Below are 16,074 nucleotides of genomic sequence, written 5' to 3'. Positions count from 1 at the left end.
CGATATAGGGGAAGTAAAGACGGATTGATTTTTAGCTCATGTTTTGTCATCCCGATTTATTACATTAAATGAGACATAACATAACAGAAAATGTCATGACTCTCAAATACTGGTAAGCATTTATATAATATACAGGGAATATAAGATTAATACGAGTGAGTGAAACAAGAGACAAATAAGCTTTCCGCATACTTTGCCAGATACACGGCACAGGCCGATATAGATATTGCTCTCCTTCATGTGCTCCTTTTTTACTCCTAGAAAGCAATATTATCACAAATCATTAGCAAAGAGGATAGCGTGGTCGTGTAAAACAGCCTTGCGTTCTAGCCGGCCTTGGTTCGATCCCCGTTGTCGTCGTTTAAATTTTTTTTGGGTGCAATCCCAAAAAAGATGAAAAAAGAAAAAAGAATGAGATGTCTGCTTCCATACCTACAAACATTTTAAAGCGTTGGGGGACATTTGACATTATTTGCCTATTTGACGCTTCAAGGCACGAAATGGCATGATTTCTGTCGAATATGAAATATTTTCTGACAACGCTAGTTTGGGTGTATACTCACGCATAGGTCTGTGAGACCGAGAAATAAATATTTGTTCATTTCTCAAAATTTACCAACACTACGTCTTTGCGATTCTCTCTAGCTTCGTTATTTGTCGTTCGATGTCGTTTAGCGTATCGCATGCGTTGGTTAGAAAGGGACTTTTGTCACTTTTTTAACGCTTTCGGTCTGAGACTCCGACGCAAGTATAGGAGTAACTTTTTTGAACTTTTTCCCTATTTTGGAATATTGTTCAATGAAATGTATAAATTTATGTTAGTGACGTGGAATATTTATTGAACATAGTTATTCGCTAAATACAATGGTCACACATATACACACTTGTGAAAGAATTGCACTTTGAAGAATTGTAAACTGTACTGTGAACTGTAAAATATAAGCTAATCGGTGATTTATGGTAATGTTTTAGAGTAACAGTTTCGGGGATATTTTTTCATACTATATGGGTTGTACAATATCGACAAGAAAAGAAGTTGCAGGAAGTCCCTAGAAACCAGTCTTCCGAAAAACACTTACACATTTCCACGCGATGTGAAAATTCCATGTTTTTGTTTGAACACGAACATGATTTACGCTAGTGTTGAATGTCTATCCCAAATACGAACAATGATACACAAACATAAACATGTGTAAGCAAACACGATGTTTATAATTCAAGAACATCATGTCCAAACATACCACTAGTTGTCGCAGTATTCATTGCTTTCGCTTCGTTTCTTTTCATGCACGGGAAAAAATAATTCCTCCTAAAACATTTCTTTGTAGAGTATTTTTTCACAGAAACAAACTAGAAATTTAGTTCGTATTGCAAAAGTTACATGAACTCAGAGGATATGAATTCTGCACATTTTGCAAGTCTGATCAAATAATCCATTGCTATTTCCCGTGGAAAGAAAACATCCGAATAGAAAGAAGCTTTCTATGAAATTTATTTCCACCGTGCATGTTTCCATTTGAAGTCTGGCGAACCGAGTGCACAGTGGGGCGACGTCATACAATACGTCATATATTACTCTGATGCAGTTTGTATGTCGTATAAGCGTATAATTTAAATTGATTCAGTGCTGTAGTAAATCGTGTTGCATGCTGAAGAAAATCATGAAACAGTAAATCATATTAGATCCTAATAAAGAACATATTACATCATATTGAAATGTCAATGAAATGCTGATGCACTCGAAAGTTTGAACCGCTGTTGAATTAAATTTCAGATAGCCGCGCGAGAGGTGGATGATAATCCAGACGACCGGAGTTCGAACCTACATCGAAGCAGTTTTCACCAAACATCAATCTGTGCCATTTTAAACATTCATATTCCACTCCCAACACAAGACAATCAAACAATTATTATTTCTACAAACATAAATACTCATATATAAAAATGGCGATTCGTGAGGTTATAATATACATTTCACGAAAATATTTTGCGCCATTGGTTTTTTTTCTATGTCTGTAATAAACCGTATATGAGTATGGCAAAAGTCGTATTTGGTGCTTTGACAATTCATGAATATATTCATATTAGATCGCAATTCAATTTCAACATAATCGCTATTATATCCGGTCAAAGTTGCATATTCATCCAAACAAATTCGGTAAGCATTTGCCATGTATGTATATGGCCTCCACTTTTGCATGCATATGCCAGTTAGGCGCATTATATGCCAACCAAATTTTAGGGCATATGATGTTATACATACGCTTGTTATACGATTTAATGTTTGCTGGGTAACTTTCACGAAAGTTGAAGCCAGAAGGCCTATTCTATATGGCGAGACAAACAATTCGTCTAGTCTCGGCTCCAGTCACTGTCGAGTTGAGCAAAATATCCTATTCCAGTACACGAGTTCCATTGATATGTTTTACTTGGAAGACTGGACAGACTTCTGTCACTTTTTATCGATATGATCAGGGATGTCAGATGTGCAGATATGTTTTCATTTTGAGGACCAAAAAACAAACATAGAAAAAAAAATTCTTAAATTGTTCAATCGAGACACTTTTCTCATTGCTAAAATCCTGAAATCATAAGAGAGAGGAATAAGTTTCATATATCTTCCTGTTTCATAGGTATTTTTTCTTCCGACGTATGGTTTCATCACCTAGACGTTTCGTTATTGTGGAATTATTGGGGCCAATGTTTATTCTCCTTGTCAACGATTTGTAAAAAAAGTTTTAAATCTATATGCATGTATTTTCCTTAATGACTATGCAATAAAGTAATACAGGGAAACTTGTTACGGTTTTAATGAAAAAAAAACCGAAACAAGAAAGAACCATATATTCGTTAATAAGATTGGAATCCAGATAGCGGAAATGCAAATGCAAATAGCGGAAAGGAAAAGGAGAGAGAGAGAGAGAGAGAGAGAGAGAGAAGGAAACAGGAGGAAGAAGGATTTTGAGCTGTGAAGGGAGGCGAGAACGACTCGACCTTTTCTTAGCTCACGGACCGTCGAAGGAATCGTTTGGTGACTCAGATAAATTAGAAGTTCAAGTTTCTTTGAAAAGTGAACCAAAAGTGCGAGAGAAAATAGGGGCTGGAAGGTCGCAGCTCCCGGGAATCGTACGCGTCGAGTGACATCCACCCTCCTCGCAGTGAAATTCCGACGGTGGAGGTACCTCGAACTGAGTGTCGGTGGTCAACGAGCCCCCAAAGTCATCGTTGCTCCACACGCTTTCGAGTAAGTCGATCGGAAGCTTTTGAGGAAACAGTACGGCGGGGACCGTACTGGAACCGATGAGATCGACTCCCGTCTGCGGGCACCTTGCGTGAGTAAACCCAGAAAGACTACAACCCACCTCTCTCTCCTCCAATGCGCCATCTTACCTGTTCACCTGCTGTTCGGCCGCATCGTTACTAACACCCTAACCTGAAAAGAAATAAAAAGAATATATATCTATTTATTTAAACTTACCTTCGGTTCTTATTACACAACGAATCCTTCCACAGTGGTTCTACTTTCGTGCCGTATCGAATCGTGAGTCCGCTTTGTTTCCTGGTAAAGAGCCGACCCTGAGGTTAAGTCTACCTCTGAGCTAGCGAAGACTTACAATTGGCGATCCACGTTAAAAAAAAATATCCTGAATCATTCTGATTCAGAATATTTATTCTACCAGCTCGGGGAGACTCACGATTGGCTTAAGCGTCATCGCGTAAAGTTTTACTTCAGTTTTCGGGAAAATCAAACAATTAATTCGTATAAATATCGAATTTGGCGCCCAAACCCTTTCAAATATAATAAAATACATCCTTTTCATCAGTTCAACTTTCTAAGAATAAGTTTCATTTGCATGCTTACTGTTTATTGAATAAATTTTTGTAAATTTCAGCAGGGATTGATCAAGAAAAAGTGTTAAAAATAATATAATACGCAAATAGTGTGAAGAGGAATATTTAGAGACAGTGAAGATGTGTGATTTAGAAAAGCGGTTTTTTGATATTCGTGTGAATCATCTCAACGAAGATGAGCTTGATTTTGAGTTGGAAATTAGGGAAATAGTAGTGTTGGACGACCAATCTATGACTAGAAAGAGACGTTTATTGAGAGAAAGGCTAAAGCAGGAGAAAGAAGAAAGCACAGTGATTCCAAAAAGTTTGAAACGCGATCCAGAAGAAGAGTATAAAACGTGTGAGATAAAATTTTATGAGTTTTCCGAGTTAGCGAAGCAAACAACGAAAGATTTTCCTCCTACATTATTGCACTTGGGTAACCGGATGAAGCTACTGAAAAATTACGTCGAACATCACGAAAATTTTCAATTGAATAAAATGATGGATGAAATATCTCAATATTTGAACAAATTTTTCTATGAAAAACGTATCCTAGTAACTCAGCCGTCTCTGAGTAGTAATGTGCCAGTTTCTTTGTCGATGAGTTCCACACCGCAAGCGGGTGTACACGAGCAAACGTCACAATACTTACCAAATACCGTTCATCGTTCAGGGAATAGCTTTCTTTCATCAAATGAAACAGATCTCATTGGTTCCTTAAACAGATTAGGTTTGCTGGACGCAAATGAAGTAGATGCAAGCCGTGTGAAAGAAACGTTATTATCGCTTGAAAATGAGTTATATATATTGAGAAAATTCCGAGAAACCAACAATCAGACTATCACATCTTTTACAAACAATGCTGCGAAAACGAACATGACAATTTCTTCGACATACACAGGAACTATTCCGAGATTTTCGACCTCCGCTTCACTGGCAACTCCATTTCGTGAATCGGGAGTGACGACTAGCGTATCTACAATCTACACTTCAAGTTGCATTCCCAGTACTTACCAAACAATTTCTAAAATAGTTCCATTATCAAACCAATACCCCACTCAGCAAATTATCTCTTCACTGAATAATCATCAGTATGCCCAGCCCACGCATACATTTCCACTAGGAAATAACTGGAATCAGTTTCCGGTATTTTCAACAGCTCAGTCCAGTGGTTGGCTGCCGCATGGTAATATGCCACACACGAATTTTCTTCCGCTCTCTACCACAGTATTCGCAAATCCATCCAATAGTATGGCTTCCTCTTATGAACACAATCAATGTAATCTCCCACAACATCCAACTGCGATGCCTGCACGAGGACACTATAATTACAAATCATTACCAGTTTCTAAGTGGAAACTGGAAAAGTACGCGGGAAATGATCAAGGTCTTAAACTGAATGAATTCCTGGTACTTGTCTCTCAATTGGCATTAGCCGAACACGTATCTGATCCCGAATTATTCGATTCCGCTTTTCACCTATTTACAGGACCAGCTCTTAATTGGTACATGTCGATGAGGGCATCTGGTCGGTTAATGAGTTGGTCACATTTAGTCGCTGAGCTCCGCAAAAATTTTGCCCATCCCGAATTAGATTCACTAGTACGAACCCGCATATATCAACGAAGACAACAACGGAATGAATCATTCCAGGAATTTTACTACGACGTGGAAAGCATGTTCCGTTCGATGATAGTTTCTATGAGTGATGCCGAAAAGCTTGACGTCCTCAAGAGAAATATGCGAATAGACTATAAGAAAGCACTTCTTTGGAAGCCTATACATAGTCTTCCAGAACTTTTGGATGCCGGCCATATTATCGATGCATCCAATTTTTCACTATACTCGAAGTTATTTGGTGCAGAAAAAACAACAAACGCAGTAGATGAAATTACCCCGACGAATCACGAACATCCAAATCCTTTTACGAAAGTTCCCCAAAAAGTTCCGATAGCGAGAACAAATAACACGAAATCAAAAGAAAGCAGCTTCACGAATAATGAAACCCAGAAAAAAGGTACAAAGTTTAATTCATTCGATAATAATTTCAGAATGGAAAACCCTAGAGAGGTTCCATCGAAACCAACTCGAACGCTAGCAATGTTGATTGATTCTCACTGTCCTCCGCGAAGCTATGAGTGTCTTTACTGCCGAGAAACGAACCACGCCCTATAACAGTGCCGCAACTATAGAGGCCTTCTATGCATGGTTTGTGGTTTTAAAGGATTTGATACGCAAAATTGTCCTTATTGCCAAAAAAACGCATTACAGGCGATCGAAAATCGCCGATCGTCCAACTGAATGGCGTAAAATCGATCCTTGCAAACGCAACCGATGTTCGTTTCTGGGAACCAGTGACGAATGATATGTACCATTTTGTTTCTCCTGATATTTTGAAAATTTCAATTTCTGAAGTAAATGATAATCGTCCCTACGCCGATATTATGATCTACGGGCTCGAGGCGAAGGGATTGTTAGATTCCGGAAGCCAACTTACACTGATTAGCGAAAATATATTTCAAAAACTCCGCTCACCTAAACTAAAATCTTTAAGACGTCCGGTTCTACTTCGTTCAGCTAATGGAACGAAATTGGATATTCTCGGTCAATTAGACATCCCATTCAGTTTTAATGGACGCGTCAAAATTGTGCGCACTCTGGTAGTCGAACATTTGTCGGTCAACTGTATCTTAGGCATGGATTTTTGGCAGAAATATAATATCAAGCCTACCGTGCAAAGTTGTTCAACGGTTGAATCCGAATCGAAAAACTCCAGTGAAAATGAAATAAAATTGTCCTGTAAAGAAATAGAAAATTTAGAACACATCAAGCAGTTGTTTAAGGTTGCTGACAAAAATAATTATATTTATTTATATAATTTTATAATATAAATTATTATTTATAATTTAATATTACTCCCTTGTTAGAACACCGTATCGAAATTGCCGATGAATGGAAAGGAAAACCATCCGTTAAACAATACCCGTACACTTTGTCTCCGAAAATACAACAAAAAGTAGGGACAGAATTAGATAGATTATTGAAAGGGGGAATAATTGAGAGAGCCCACTCCGATTGGTCTTCCAACGTGGTTCCCGTGATAAAACCCTCAGGAAAGGTTCGCCTTTGCCTAGATGCACGGAAAATTAATGAACGAACGGTTCGCGATGCGTACCCATTACCGCATCCGGGTCGCATATTGGGACAACTTCCTAAAGCGAACTATCTCAGCACTATAGATTTGAGCGAGGCTTTCCTTCAAATCCCGTTAGAGAAAAACTCCAGGCGCTATACGGCATTCAGCATCCAAGGACGTGGAATGTTCCATTTTACACGCCTTCCGTTTGGACTAGTCAACAGTCCGGCCACCCTCTCTCGTTTGATGGACAGGGTTCTTGGACACGGTGAACTAGAACCCCATGTTTTCGTGTATTTGGACGACATGGTGGTTGTTTCCGAAACATTTGATCAACACATAAATTTACTCAAGGAGGTGGCTAGGCGTCTTTGTAAGGCCAACCTCTCCATCAACCTGGATAAATCCAAATTCTGCGTGAAAGAGCTTTCCTTCTTAGGTTACCTACTATCCACAAAAGGGCTCCGAGCAAACCCGGAGAAGATTCGTGCAATTGTCGAATACGAGCGGCCAACGACGATTACCAAGTTGCGCCGATTTTTAGGCATGGCGAACTATTATCGCCGATTCATATGCGACTTCAGTGGCATCACATCTCCATTGACAGAACTGTTAAAAACTAAATCTAAGGTTTTAAAATGGAATCAGTTAGCCGAAGAAGCTTTCATTAATATAAAAGAAAGGCTAATTTCAGCACCTATTTTGATGAGTCCTGATTTCACGAAAGAGTTTTTCTCGCACAAGCTGACCACACCGCAGAAAAATTATCACGCTTGCGAGAAAGAGGCATTGGCAGTTCTCCTGTCCATCGAAGCATTCCGCGGATACGTGGAAGGATCTCATTTCTTCGTGATAACAGATTCCTCAGCACTAACTCATATTTTAACAGCCAAATGGAAAACAGCTTCCAGGTGCAGCCGTTGGTGTTTAGCCCTTCAGCAGCATGATCTGACCCTCGTGCACAGAAAGGGAAAAGAGAACGTCGTTCCGGATGCGTTATCCCGGAGTGCGGCCACAGTCTCTTCTGATTTTTCTGCTCCTGAATATCACGAACTCTTGCATAAGGTCCTTGAGAATCCTGACGATTATGTTGATTTTCAAATACGCGATGGGAATTTGTACAAATATATTCCAGAGCGGAATGGACCTCATGATAACCGCTTCGACTGGAAATTAGTTCCTTCCCCGGGAGAACGTCTAGAAATTATGAAAGAATGTCATGACAATTCTATGCATTTAGGGATCGACAAAACCTTATCGAGAATTCGTCAACGATACTTCTGGCATCATCTGGTTGCGGATATACGTGAATATATTCAAAAATGCACCATCTGCAAGGAAACTAAAGCGCCAAATATAGCTATGGCTCCTCCCTTAGGTGAACAGCGAATGACGGATCATCCATGGCAAATTATAGCTCTAGACTTCATAGGCCCCCTGCCGCGGAGCAAGAAGCAAAACCAATATATCCTTTCGGTCGTAGACTTGTTTAGCAAGTGGGTAATGTTATGTCCTTTCCGGCGAATCGATAGTGTGTCGCTTTCGGCTACGCTCCGAGGTCAGTGGTTTTTCCGCAATTCAACGCCCGAGGTTGTGATTACCGATAACGCTTCGTGCTTCTTATCCAAAGAATTCAAAGCTCTACTTGACAAGTATCAGATCCGACATTGGCTTAACTCCAAATACCACTCGCAGGCAAATCCTGTCGAGCGGGTGAATAGGACAGTCAATGCAGCCATCCGTACTTACGTCAAGGAGGACCAGAGACTTTGGGACGTTCGCCTGTCTGAAATTGAAGCGGTTTTGAATACTTCAATTCATTCTGCGACAAAGTTGACTCCTTATTTTGTTACTCACGGTTATGAGCTACTTGCTACCGGTAGAGATCATAGCTGGCTGGGAGATAATGAACTTGCCTCTGAAGATCGATTGTCCCATCAAGAACAGATGTTCGGGAAAATTCGTGAGGTGGTTCAGAAGAACCTCAAAATTGCTCACGAAGAAGGGAGAAAACGATACGCTCTACGGCATCGGAACTTCAGTAAAAGTTTCGATGTTGGACAGCTCGTGTATCGCCGCAACATGGCCTTATCTAGCGCCGCGGACCAATACAATGCTAAATATGGTCCACAATTTCTTCCAGCACGAATTGTGCACAAGAAGGGTGCCTCGTCATATGAGCTTGTGGACCTCAATGGGAAAAAATTGGGAATATGGCCTGCTGCCTTACTGAAGCCGGGATAACAACCAAAGGTTGTATGAACGGGTTCTCTTTCACAATTGTCCGAATCTAAACCGCAACGAAAAGATGTAAGATAGTAGCCAAGTAGTCATTGGAGTTGTACCTTACCATTCTCCACTTAGAATAATGATAGTCATAATTCTATTTTCCCAGTGTTTACTGGAAATGTAACGAAATTCACACCCAGCTTGCCAGAATAATCTCCAAAGAAATTTCCATGCCTGTGCGCATGCACAATAGAAATAGTTACGCTTGATTTATTGACGTTTCGTCAATCGAATGTCGATTGTTCTTCAAGGTTGTCACAATAGAGATGGAAGGTCAATGCCATCTCGCATCCCCCTAGATGTTTAAGTCCTAGGCTGGACCATAAACTCCGTTCATTTTCTAGTAAAATTGAGATCAGAGCATAAGTTTTGAAGAAGAATATTAGCATTCACTCTTGGATTCGCGAAATAATTGATGAAGTGAAGAAAGGGGCTCTAAACAGTCGAGAGAGTTCAGAAGGTCTCGATTGATTTTGTGAAGAGATCAATTATCCACATAAAGTTTTGGATCTGTAGGATTAGATAGTTAGAATAGGATATAATAGAATGGATGATATAAGGTAGATCTGGGTAGAACAAGTATGAGAGACGCTTGAATGAAAATAGAAGGAATGCTCTAGGTCCAAAGGTTTTTGAAGAATGCGTGCATAGAAGTAGGAATAAAAATTAGGATGAAACTATTCGAAGTTGATAAATTCCAGAAAATATAGAACTGATGAACAGTGTTGAATTGATTCGGAATTAAGATGTTGATGAAAATTGTAAAGTTGTAAGCAAACGTTATTATGCGTATATTTAATATAATTAAAAAAAAACGAAATGTTTATTACTATTTTGTTATTTTTTTTTCTCCCAAGAGAGGGATAATTGTTACGGTTTTAATGAAAAAAAAACCGAAACAAGAAAGAACCATATATTCGTTAATAAGATTGGAATCCAGAAGTATGATAAAAAACCCACTAATACTCATCCCATTCACAAAGAATACTTACCTGTGAGGCAACGCCTGCTGTCAAAAAAACACCTGAAATCAACTGTGAAAATAAACAATAACTACAACGAGACCGGTTGGAAGATTTCCGGTACCAAATGCAAATAGCGGAAAGGAAAAGGAGAGAGAGAGAGAGAGAGAGAGAGAGAGAGAAGGAAACAGGAGGAAGAAGGATTTTAAGCTGTGAAGGGAGGCGAGAACGACTCGACCTTTTCTTAGCTCACGGACCGTCGAAGGAATCGTTTGGTGATTCAGATAAATTAGAAGTTCAAGTTTCTTTGAAAAGTGAACCAAAAGTGCGAGAGAAAATAGGGGCTGGAAGGTCGCAGCTCCCGGGAATCGTACGCGTCGAGTGACATCCACCCTCCTCGCAGTGAAATTCCGACGGTGGAGGTACCTCGAACTGAGTGCCGGTGGTCAGCGAGCCCCCAAAGTCATCGTTGCTCCACACGCTTTCGGGTAAGTCGATCGGAAGCTTTTGAGGAAACAGTACGGCGGGGACCGTACTGGAACCGATGAGATCGACTCCCGTCTGCGGGCACCTTGCGTGAGTAAACCCAGAAAGACTACAACCCACCTCTCTCTCCTCCAATGCGCCATCTTACCTGTTCACCTGCTGTTCGGCCGCATCGTTACTAACACCCTAACCTGAAAAGAAATAAAAAGAATATATATCTATTTATTTAAACTTACCTTCGGTTCTTATTACACAACGAATCCTTCCATAGTGGTTCTACTTTCGTGCCGTATCGAATCGTGAGTCCGCTTTGTTTCCTGGTAAAGAGCCGACCCTGAGGTTAAGTCTACCTCTGAGCTAGCGAAGACTTACAAACTTCGATATAACGTACCCTCGTTATAACGTACCCTCGATATAACGTCACTCGATATAACGTACATTTTACCTCGATATAACGTACACCTTCGCAAAGTTTAAGGAAAAAAATTTTCAATATTTTTTTTCTGATAGAACAATGAATTATCTGTATTGTGATGCTAAAACAAGTTTTGTACCTTCAATCAATCACGAAATACAGCTGGTTTGGTGATTCCAGATTCTAAATGAATCAAGCTTTAATCAACAGTACGAAGGGAAACATCATGAGAAAGGCTGGCTTCGTCTTCTGATTGAAGTTATTAATTAACTTGACTAAAACAGCAACTCAATAAAGTATTATAGACTACGTTTGTGAGTACTTTATTATGCTTCGATATAACGTACAATTCGATACAACGTACAATTTTGAAAGTGAAATGTACGTTATATCGAAGTTTACCTGTATAGTTTTTTTTTCACATGCATAGCAATAAACTTCGAAACATCTTGGTACGATGATTGACACGCATCACATAAATATATGAATCAGTAGAAAAACATTGTTTTATCGAAAATTGCTCAGAAAATTGAAAGTTATGAATTATTCTTGATTGTATATTTGATATATTTGAAACAATCACCTCGCATCCCTGGTTATGAAGTTCAATGATTACATTTGATTGTATTGTTTGGAAAATGCCCATTTGAAAATCTTTAAAAAAATTCAATTGCTGAATAAAATTTGATGGTTGAAAATAGTTGAAAATATACATTGCTTACGCATCTCTAGTTAAGCCGTGAAACAATTTCTGAAGATGAGAGTGGAACAAAGGTATACCGATGCTTCAGATCAACAAGGTGACCAAACACATCAAAACGAACTAGACGGTTCGTCTTCTCGTCTTGTCTTCTAGACTAGAGCCCAATGTTATATTATTGGAGAAAACTGAACGAATCATGAAAGTCTAGACTAGACAAAGAATAGTCTAGAGGTCTGGATACTCCGCAAAAGTTTGAAAGATTCCGGATAAATATGGATAGTTGGCAACGCTGGTTTACACTACAAGAAAAAGAGTTGATCAAGATAGCGACAGCAAATTTTTCAAACTTCCTCCGTTTTTTGATAAAAAATGCTGTTTGCGTATGAACCAGTATAAGTTTAACCGCATTTGCAGAATCATCCATCCTTTGTCGACCGAATGGTGCAAAATGACTGTTCATTGGTCTGTGACACGACCTCGATCTCCGTGAGAAATTTACAATCCATTATCGGGAAACATTGCTGAAACTTTCACAAATTATGGTACAAAATGGCTCTTCATTCACTCAAACGATTTTAGTGGATGTCGAAAGCATAGTCATTTCCAGTGAATGGGATAAACCACACACAGCGGCTTTGGAACTGTACTGTAGCCGCCCGCTGTGTTTTGTTTCTCTCATTCACATCCTATTATCGAGCTCCCGCTGCGGCTTGTCATTGTGAAAAACCGCGTTGGGGGAAGCGCCTTTTTGCACAAAGGGGCATTGTAACAATTGGCCTCTTCTGAAATCGTGTCTCCGTTGTGATCGACTCGAATATGAAATAAGAGTTCAAAAGCTAGGTGACTTCCAGAATGAAGCAAGTGACTTTGTTATCTCACGTCCCTCGGGGTACAGGATGGGGGAAATATTCATTTTGATATGAGATATGAGATTATTATCATATCATATGATATGATATGATATGAGAGAGAAAAACACACCTGCTTTATAACAATTGTTTCAGATTTATTCACTAATCCACGACTGGTATAACTGGCAAAGCATATCTGCAATAGGTCGCTGTAATGATTTTCCATTTATCTACCATAGATTTCTACCAGGTAATCAAATCCAACTCCGACACGGCTTCCTTGCAGTAATATTGATACATTCCTATGACCAATCCCTCCACTAACGAGCGAAGCGCGACCAGTTCTGTTGAATGATCGGTCATACGCTCGTATCGCTGTTATGTTCAACACTGCATTGTGAGACACAATGGTGCTCACGTTTCGATTGACAATTCCTGCTGCCGCGTATCCTTGAGACTTGAGGATTCGATCACCGGATTGAATGTTTCCAAGAATCAAGTCGGATGCGTGTATCACACCGAATAGGGTTACCGCAACTAAGATGCTAACAAGCACAACCTTCAACATTTTGCGAGTGATTTGCACGACTGATTGGACTCAGTTCCGAGTGATATCTACTGTTGCCGTTGGTCGGTTCTTTAATTTATAAGAGCTGATTTTTATTTATCTAGAGGTTAAAATGGTGTTAAACAAAATCAGTAGTCTGATAAGCAACACTTCGAGCACCGCCAGATCTTGTTCCAAGAAATTGATTAGCTTTCGATTCTTAATGTGATTGAAAATGATAACACAAACAGCTGCAGTTATTACTTGGCAATTTCATGATTTGGTATCGGTATGACTCATTAAGCTAGGATTATAACTTCCCCTTCTAATTATCACTCCAATGGAACGGTACTGCCGGATACGTCCGTAGCCAGTAAGCAAAATCGGTGTGTCGGAATCCGATTTTTTCGAACATTCGCTTCGAAGGAATATTGCCATTTCCAACGAGGGCAAAACAGTCCTCATTCATCTCGGCCAGCTTCTTAGCCATTGCCATGGTTACGATCGTTCCGTAGCCTTTCTTGAAATGTTTTTCGTCTACCTGTAGTACACCAAGCGGACCTGCTTGTAATCTGAAACAAGAAGTACACATGTGGGTTAATACAAAACGTAGCGATTATGTTTTTTAACGTAACTCTTAAATATATAGTTTTACCATAATAATGTGTTTGGAAAAGTTGTTGAAAATTATAAGAAAATTCATAAAATTCCATGAACATAGTGGTGTAACACGACAAAAATATTAAAAGACAATAAAATAGAAATATTTTTTTTAAATATCTCGAGAACGACTGCAGTTAAAAGAAGATTGATCAAGAGCTTTTTTGTTTTAAATTACATCAGAATTCATAATTTGTGGCTAAAAATGATTGTTAACATACAAAGATTCGGAGAAATTCATCAAAAATAGTTTTACCATCTTGGATCAAAGATTTCTCTTACTAAAATTGATTACACTTGAGTCAAAAAATTCCCAAATGCTGTGGAAAACTCATATTTCCTCCAACCCAAACGGAATACAAACTTTCGTTCGAATCAAAAATACAGGTTTTTGAAATCGGCATTTTTAGTTCGATTTTATTTGGAATTGCACAATAGTGCTCATCAACGGACACGAAAGATAAACTTCATGCAGCGAACATTCTCGTGCGTTCAAATCGTAGCAAAATGGATTGCTCCATCATTTCTGCTTGCCCTTGTGAATTTTTTGTATCTCACTGGAACAAGATTGCGGTCTGACACCCATTCAGAGTGATTGCACTCATTAAATTTGCCGATACATGGAAAGAAAATTCATGCTCTTAACCAATAAAAACCAATTTGAACACGCCGAAAATATACGTAAACAAGAATCGAAGTAAATGAAGCAGTCGTGCAGCGAACACGGTAACACCTTTTAAATTACCTGAAACACCATGCAACAAGTTCGCCGTGGGTGTTATACAATCCCACGTTGGGGTTCCAAGCAGCTAGCCTTTTCAGTAAGAACAACGATCCTGCGTGTCTATTCGGCCATACTGCGTCAGCTTTGACAGCATCCTCAGGCGTTAAAGAGCTCAGCCGAAGACCTTCGGGTAGGTTAACTGTCAGCTTTGCTGATTCTTCTTTGGGCATGTAATACAGATAAGTGCAACTGTCGTACTCCTTCCGCAGTCCTTTCGCATCGACAACATTCACCACTGCATTGCGATGTCTCGCGAGGAAAGAACTCACTTTGAACCCTTGGCTCCAATCAAGCAAGTGCAATGCCCGTTCCAATACATCACTGCCGACAGCGAGCGTGTAAAGAAACAACTGATAACGATCCTACAATTGAAAAACACGGATCTCATAATCATCCATCATTGGTCTATATTTCAGCACTTACCACTATCACATAGGTTCCGTCCTTACGCCAGCTGTTGTTCAGACTGTAGAACTTGAGATTCTTAATTTCAGGATCCTTCTGATACCACTGAATAAAGTTATTCACCGTGTGATAAGCTACTAGGTGCGTTGGCCAATTGTCCGTAAACAAATCGCGTAATACAGGCCAATCTTGTGGTGATATCACAGTCAATGAATCTGCGGTGCTCATTGTGGCGTGTAAAGCAGACAACTGATTGGCTTATGGCAGAGAGTTTGCAGGCGAAGCTGCGATGAGTGCGTCATCGTAAAAGAAACGGATAAAAATGCTCACTACTATAGTCATACAACCATCCCACGGCCAGAGAGTAGTTCAAACAGAGCGAACGCATGGGATCAGTTGCTATAATACTGCATCACGTGGTTTGAGCGGATTGATAGTAGTTTTCTCTCCAAGCTAGTGTCAGTCTTTGCTGTTATCGATAATGTCTCAAATTTCAATATTCTTTAAAGCTGATACTTGTTTCTCTAATTAGTTTCTGGATATCGCTGCGTATTTTTACCCTGCCGTATACAGAAAACCAAATCTTTTTTATCAATAAAAACATCAATGAAAATGTTTACTATAACAAGATATTTGAATACTAATGAATCGGAAAAAATGTAGACGGTTTCAGCATGTGAATCGTGACTCACACATCATTGGATATGAACACTGTAAATCAATCCTGGGAAATGATGCGAATTGAACTGATTGCAAGCGCTCGGATTAAAGCACTTGCTTTTACAAACCTGATTAACAATAATGATGACCGCCTTGACGAACTGCAACTCATGTACACTCGTCTGAGAAAAAAAAATCACATAGATTGATGCGCTTCCAGAATAAAGTATCGTTTATTATAGACTGTCTTCATTTAATAGACTTGTAGACGATTCCACACCAACAAGTATCCTCAGCTAAAACGTCATAAAAGAGTTAAGTTATTACTTAATTTGACTATTA

At 39.3% G+C, this 16,074-nt stretch overlaps 1 protein-coding gene and 1 long non-coding RNA gene across 4 annotated transcripts; both read right to left on the bottom strand.

Moving 5' to 3' along the window:
- Positions 1–6,758: 6,758 nt before the first annotated feature.
- Positions 6,759–9,450, bottom strand: LOC129778719 (uncharacterized). 2 transcript variants are annotated; one of them, XR_008743486.1, is made up of 5 exons: positions 9,321–9,450; positions 8,828–9,260; positions 8,224–8,756; positions 7,668–8,167; positions 6,759–7,595 (listed from the first exon to the last, which is right to left on the bottom strand). It is a non-coding gene; the product is annotated as an uncharacterized LOC129778719 (long non-coding RNA). The 2 variants fall into 2 exon arrangements; XR_008743485.1 differs by having other exon boundaries at positions 6,759–8,167.
- Positions 9,451–13,311: 3,861 nt separating this feature from the next.
- On the bottom strand, positions 13,312–15,993 carry LOC129776892 (uncharacterized). Of its 2 annotated transcripts, XM_055782816.1 has the most exons (4): positions 15,861–15,993; positions 15,091–15,632; positions 14,629–15,029; positions 13,312–13,795 (listed from the first exon to the last, which is right to left on the bottom strand). In XM_055782816.1, exons 2-4 carry the CDS (start codon positions 15,298–15,300, stop codon positions 13,549–13,551), a joined length of 858 nt encoding a protein of 285 aa, XP_055638791.1. In that variant the 5' UTR covers positions 15,301–15,632; positions 15,861–15,993; the 3' UTR covers positions 13,312–13,548. The 2 variants fall into 2 exon arrangements, with proteins under 2 accessions (XP_055638791.1, XP_055638792.1); XM_055782817.1 differs by lacking the exon at positions 15,861–15,993 and having other exon boundaries at positions 15,091–15,640.
- Between the last annotated feature and the right edge of the window lie 81 nt (positions 15,994–16,074).

Source organism: Toxorhynchites rutilus, chromosome 3 (assembly GCF_029784135.1).
Source record: "Toxorhynchites rutilus septentrionalis strain SRP chromosome 3, ASM2978413v1, whole genome shotgun sequence".
In the NCBI taxonomy this organism is placed as follows: Eukaryota; Metazoa; Arthropoda; class Insecta; order Diptera; family Culicidae; genus Toxorhynchites; species Toxorhynchites rutilus.
The sequence above is the reverse complement of the archived record's forward strand: the minus strand, read 5'-3'. Positions and strand labels throughout refer to the sequence as shown.